At 42.8% G+C, this 6,429-nt stretch overlaps 1 protein-coding gene across 1 annotated transcript in view; it reads right to left on the bottom strand.

Annotated features, from left to right (window-relative positions):
• The window catches only part of LOC117957201 (F-actin-uncapping protein LRRC16A-like), a 57,716-nt gene that overhangs the window by 37,949 nt on the left and 13,338 nt on the right, over window positions 1-6,429 (bottom strand). Inside the window, exons 3-4 of the mRNA XM_034892798.1 lie at window positions 3,861-3,962; window positions 1,926-1,932 (exon numbers count right to left, since the gene is read on the bottom strand). Of these exons, the coding sequence (XP_034748689.1) occupies window positions 1,926-1,932; window positions 3,861-3,962 (109 nt within the window). The remainder of the gene's footprint in view (window positions 1-1,925; window positions 1,933-3,860; window positions 3,963-6,429) is intronic.

Raw genomic sequence — 6,429 nt, forward strand, 5'->3', positions numbered from 1 at the left:
AGCATGAAGACAGCATGAAGACAACATGAAGACAACATGAAGACAACATGAAGACAGCATGAAGACAGCATGAAGACAACATGAGGACAGCATGAAGACAACATGAAGACAGCATGAAGACAGCATGAAGACAGCATGAAGACAACATGAAGACAACATGAAGACAACATGAGGACAATATGAGGGTTAAGTAACACGTAGCTTTTTAAATGCCACTCAAGTTTTGATGAAAGAGTTCAACTGTTCCGATAAAAACCAACGTACGCTTTTAACCCTCCTGTTGTCCTCGGGTCATATAATATTACCAATTTTCCAAGTTTCTATTTTTAAAAAAATTTGGATTTTTCCAACCAAATAGTTTAAAAAAAGGAAACAAACCTTAAGAAACATTGAAAAAAGGGACAAAAACATTTTGTTTTAAACAACAAAAACATTGGAAAAAAGTGACGAAAGCATGAGGAAACGCGTAGAAAAACAAAAAGTTGCAGAATCGACAGGAAGACAACGCAGACGTTTTTTGGGGGGCAGTTTCAGACCTGTAGTCCGGGTATTCGGGCGATATATTGTTACAATGTGCGTACGGTTCGGTTTCACACAGCACTCTTAGATGCTGTAGCAGTAGCTGTCGCCAGAGCAACAAAAGAAGTTCTCGACTGCTTTTTGGAACCAAACTGACGCCGGCTTCTTCTTCTTTTTTTTTACTACAAAAGCACCCTCGTCAATTTTTTCTGATCAAAGAAGACTCCTAGTGCGATGATGGCTGCTCCGTCTCCAGCTTCACCATTCAGGTGGGGTGGTCGCTGTCTGGGTCAGACTGAGCCCAATTAATGATAAAAACCCGTATTCCTCATGTTGGAGTGCTTTTTCATTTTACATATGTCTCAGCTGAGTTAGCTGGAGACACTTTTCTTTATAAAGCAGTTTTCCTTCCTCTGTTTTTCTTGGGACGTGGTTCAGGACCCAATCTGTCCTTCATTTTCTTTAAAAATCAAAACAAATCTGCCTGACACATCGCCATGATATCTGTGTGTTTCGCCTCATTTTATGAAATTGCTTTGGGTTTTTAATCTTGTTATCTACAACTGTGGAATGTCACCCAGTGTGTGTGTGTGTGTGTGTGTGTGTGTGTGTGTGTGTGTGTGTGTGTGTGTGTGTGTGTGTGTGTGTGTGTGTGTGCGCGTTTGTGTGAGTGTGTGTTTTTATAGGGGCGTTGGACTGGGGCAAAAAGGGGACTGAGTAACCAAAAAGATACTAGAATAAATAGCTGTGGATGCAGGGAGGGGCCCATAGAAAATGCCTTTCTACAGGGCCCAGCATTTTGTGCTAAACCCCTGTGTGTATGTCTATGTGTGTGTGTGTGTGTGTGTGTCTCAACACCCTGTGGCTATGAGGGGGTTGCTTCAGTCAAGTCCTGACAGGAGATGCAGTCACAGTCTGCAGTGCCGTGGTATTTGGTCAGAGGGAAAAGAAATGTGAAAGATCTGAAATAAATTCATGTGTTTCACGGCAAATCCTGGGCTAAGGCTGACAGGAGGGCTCAGTGCAAAGAGAAGGTCTCAGGTTGAAGTTGGAACATCTACAACCCCCCCCCCCCCCCCCCCCCCCCCCCCCCCCCCCCCCCCCCCCCCCCCCCCCCCCCCCCTCTCTCTTTGGTGTTATTCACACGCTCACACACAGAGACCTGAGCTCACATACCTGCAGATACATGAAACCAGATCCGCTACCACAGAAACACCCAGCTCTTTCCTAACCGTGTACCGCTGCATTACAGTCCAGTGTCTCAGAACAACTCCCAGATGAAAAAAATACAATGATGCATTCAATTGTATCCACAACGTTGTCTTGAAAACATACTCTTTTATTCTAACGGCTGGTTATTTGCACCGAAAAACCCCTGAGGATGGATGAAGCTGCATCATTGATGGGAAGCCACTTGTTGAAGGCCCTGCGCAGAGCTCGGACCTCAGCCCCAGCTGACTCCTTTGGGAAAACACCCACTGGGAGCCAGAGGCCCCGTTTCACCACATTTTCGACGTGCTGCATGCAATTTGCTACACTTGGAGCGTGTGCCTGTTTGGAAACTGGCCGATTGCTTGGGTTCCCGGCCGCAGAGCGCTGGAGAGACTGGGCGTTCATCTATCATGCGTTTGTGTTTGATTCATTTCATCATTTGCATGAAGGGTCGAAAGCAATCAGTTTTTGGTAGATGATGATGGCCTACTGCAAAGACATGCTTAGTAGCAGAGTGAAACACATACACAGACACACACACACACACACACACACACACTCCTAAGATACTGCTGCTAGAAGTGAAGTGCATTTAAACAGTGCTAACGCCAGAGATGAACGGGGGGGGGGAACATCTGAAATATGAAATCTTGTGGGTGAAGAAGGGATAAAAATGCAGATGAGTCAGCTGGTTTGTATAGCTTTGGATCTGTACAGCTACAGGCAACACACACACACACACACACACACACACGGCCAGACACACAGACACACACAGACACACACTGAGCCTCAGACAGTGACTCCCAGCAGCCTCTCCTCTCAGAATCAGCTACTGTAGCCACAGTCATTCAAAATATTTAACAACCCCGTGCAGCCTTTCTGTGGGTTGACCAAAGACTCGCCCGACTAGCTCGACAGAAATCTCATGCAACACATCAGAACTAAATAAGGAGCCTAACCTAACCCTGGATCAACGGGTCCAGATGTGCTATGGCCACCATGCGTTACACCACACAGTGTTCAGGTGCATTCTGGGCATGCTGGTCTTACAGGGAGGTGTGTTCAGGTGCATTCTGGGCATGCTGGTCTTACAGGGAGGTGTGTTCAGGTGCATTCTGGGCGTGCTGGTCTTACAGGGAGGTGTGTTCAGGTGCATTCTGGGCGTGCTGGTCTTACAGGGCGGTGTGTTCAGGTGCATTCTGGGCATGCTGGTCTTACAGGGAGGTGTGTTCAGGTGCATTCTGCTTGTGCTGGTCTTACAGGGCGGTGTGTTCAGGTGCATTCTGGGCGTGCTGGTCTTACAGTGAGGTGAGTTCAGGTGCATTCTGGGCGTATTGCTATCTTGAAGCCGCGGGAAGTGATCGCGCCATTGATCAACAAAAACCTCTAAAGTCAATAGCGCAGCATTTCATTGTTATTTTAACAGAGAGTTAGTAAAATGCACCTAGGCTCGTACACAGCACACACACTATGCTTGTTAAACACACACGCTGAAGGATCAGTTCACTACTTTAACTGAATTTTTTGTTTCATTTCCCCCCCAAAAAAACTGTGAAAAAAGACCAAAAATATATATATTCATATCATATTAATGACGTTTCTTGACCATAAATTTGAAAAAGAAAATAATGAAAAACTAGTGGTAGTATATTGGTGTTAGTGATGTGTTCAAGATACTGATGGTAGTGTTACAAAAATAAGAAAATGATGAATAAAAGAACGCCAAAAAGTGATAAAAAATGGTCAAAAGCACCACTAAATCTTTCATTTTCAGTTTTGACCTGGGAGGACAACACAAGGATTAATATTGTATCTTCTCACCTGTACCTGCAGCAACACACCCACACCAAAGCAGCCTTTGGGATTTCTCTCCCCGTAAGGAGCAATAAAATGATTCATAAATCTGGGCAGCCATTTTTCAGGGACTCACAATCCTCTGAACAAGACTTCTTTTGTCCTGCATTGACCAACATTTATTCAAGAGGAGTTAACACTCCCAATCGCACCGAGCATTTCAACGCCCACTCCAGAACGGATTCACTCCAGTCCACATGCATCACATTCCCACTGTATTACATGTACGTATTTTGTTCTGTATTTGCTGTATTTAGGAGACAACTGAACACTTACCAGCACTCTGTTCTCCACCTTGTCACCTTTGCCTTCCAGCTGGACTTTGCGCCTCAGGGTCAGCTTCACCCGTGGACCCACCGCCTCGCGCACACTCTCTACAACACACAAGGGGGGGGGTCGGGAACAAGGTTACACAACGCCACAACAGCTGGATGGCTCACATTGCAAGATATTACACAACGCAGGGTTTTCCCTGGCTCTGTGGAAGACTTAGGCTTTAGGTGTCTTTCCTCAAGGAAATGTCAAGTCTTTCCATTTAAAAAAAACGCAATTTTCCTATATATTGTGTGTCACTTTGTGGGTTTTTGCATCTCTTTCTAGTCGTGTTGTGTCTCTTTATTAGTCATGTAGACATAGAGACTTCGACTTCTCTTTAATAATCCTTTTAGGATGACTCCCCTGCAAGGAAATTTAAATTTCCGGCTCCAGTTTCAGCAAGAAAAATACAGTATAGAGAGAAAAAGACAGTATAAAGATAACAATAATAACAGTAATAATAATAATAATAAAACCTTTGGCTATAAAAAGACATTTACCATGTATTATCAGTCAAGTGTCAAGTGTTTCTTTGGGGTTGTTTTGGGTCTCTGTGGTCATTTGCCATCTCTTTGTAGTCAGCTTGTGTCCCTAATGGTGGAAGTTTTGCGTCTCTTTTTCACAACATTTTGGACCTTTGTTATCACCATATATCTGTGTCTAAGAGGTGAGTTTAGGGAACTTTATCAGGATGCATAGTATCCTGATAGATCCTTGACATAACTGGCCTTTAAAAATAAAAATCTGCTTTCTCAATGGGAATTTAACATAGAGGGGTGTACACTTATGCCCCCCCACCCCTGTATTTTAACAGAGAGGGGTGTACACTTATGCCCCCCCACCCCTGTATTTTAACAGAGAGGGGTGTATACTTATGCCCCCTGTATTTTTAGGAAGAACATTTATTTATTTACGATACATTATTCATTCACAAAGAAAATTGGTGTCCTTAAAAGGTTGGATTTTCCTAATTTCTTTGAATTAAGGCATTAAGATCAATTTCCAAATTATGTTTTTTTAATCCTCTTTTTAATTAACTTTGGTATGGGTGTGTAAACTTGTGTGTACTTCACTGTACTCATCACGCATTATGAGTTTCTGAACAGAATTTGAATCTTCCCGCGTTCATTCGGATGTCTTTGCTCCGAGCAAAAGGTCCGGTGGATGTATGGTGAAGCCTCGGAAGGGTGGGAATACTCACGGACAGATGGAGAAAGAGGGGGAGGGTGGAGAAGTAAGATTAAGTAACAGAGCATGAGAGGGAGAGGAGGAAGAGGAAGAGACAGGAAAACAAGAAGGCATTGAGATAAAGAAAGGTAAGACAGGTAAAAGGTACCATCGGGTTTCCACAAGTTACCTTTAAAACTATTTCAAGACCTTTATCAAATGAAATGTAACACCAACTTTCTGGCCATATTGGCAAAAGTATTAAGGATGTTATGGAATTTAGAGAGGATTTCAGATGTTTTTACCAAGTGTTTCAATTAAATACAACATTTTATTGTAGTACTCAAAACATACAGTACATGCTTGTGATAAAGAAATGAAGGAATGAGGAACTTTATGAACTAGATTTAAGACTTTCCTATTCCCTCCTGTTGTTATGTTGGGTCAAATTGTTGGGGAAAACACAAGAAAAGAAAAAAAAAGCAGAAAAAAGTGACAAAAATGTTGAAAAAAGTGATAAAGATATCAGGGGGGGGGAAACGCGACAAAAGTGTCAAAACTGTTAAAAAACTAGTTTTCATTTTAAAAACTCACGTAGAAAAACAAAAATCTGCATGGTCGATATATTAAATTCAACACATTTTGAAGACTTTTTTAAGGGCCCCGCGGGGACCCTGGGTAAAGTGAGGAACAGGAAGTGTGAGAGTGTGTGTGCTATGGCGAAGACAGACTGTTACTGAGTACGAGAGGGGGGCCGCCCCCCCCATGACATCATGCCGTCCTCCTCGCTGCCCAGACACATGATGAGGTCATGTGGAGGATGAAAACACTGGAGCAGGAAGCAGCGTGCAGGCTGATCAGTAACACATGGGCTTCTCCCTGCGTCCAACTTGCTGGTGTAAAAACAAAACAAGGAGTTCCCAGACGACTGATTACTGGACTGTAGAGCCCGACCGGTAAAGGATGTTTAAGGCCAACGTGATACGTATATTTGGTTATTTAACAATCCGATACGCCGATATATCGGCCGATATAGATTTTTTTTTAAATCCAGAAACGAGTAACAATTCCTGAACAGATTTCCCTAACATTGGTTATTTGTAGTTATTTCAGTTCTGACTAAAATAATATGATAATTATTTGTTTTATTGTCACAACAGAACATCAAAATATATTAAAGTTCTGATAAATAAAATGTATAAAAATACAAATTTAAGATATAAAACTTAAAGACCTCTGAACAAAAATCAACATCACATCAACAAAAACGTCAGTGTTGCCAACAGGGACGTTGTAGAGCGTCCTCTGGTGGACAGACTATGCAACACCATCACTAACAGGGACGTTATAGATCGTCCT

Source organism: Etheostoma cragini, chromosome 14, assembly GCF_013103735.1.
Source record: "Etheostoma cragini isolate CJK2018 chromosome 14, CSU_Ecrag_1.0, whole genome shotgun sequence".
NCBI lineage: Eukaryota > Metazoa > Chordata > Actinopteri > Perciformes > Percidae > Etheostoma > Etheostoma cragini.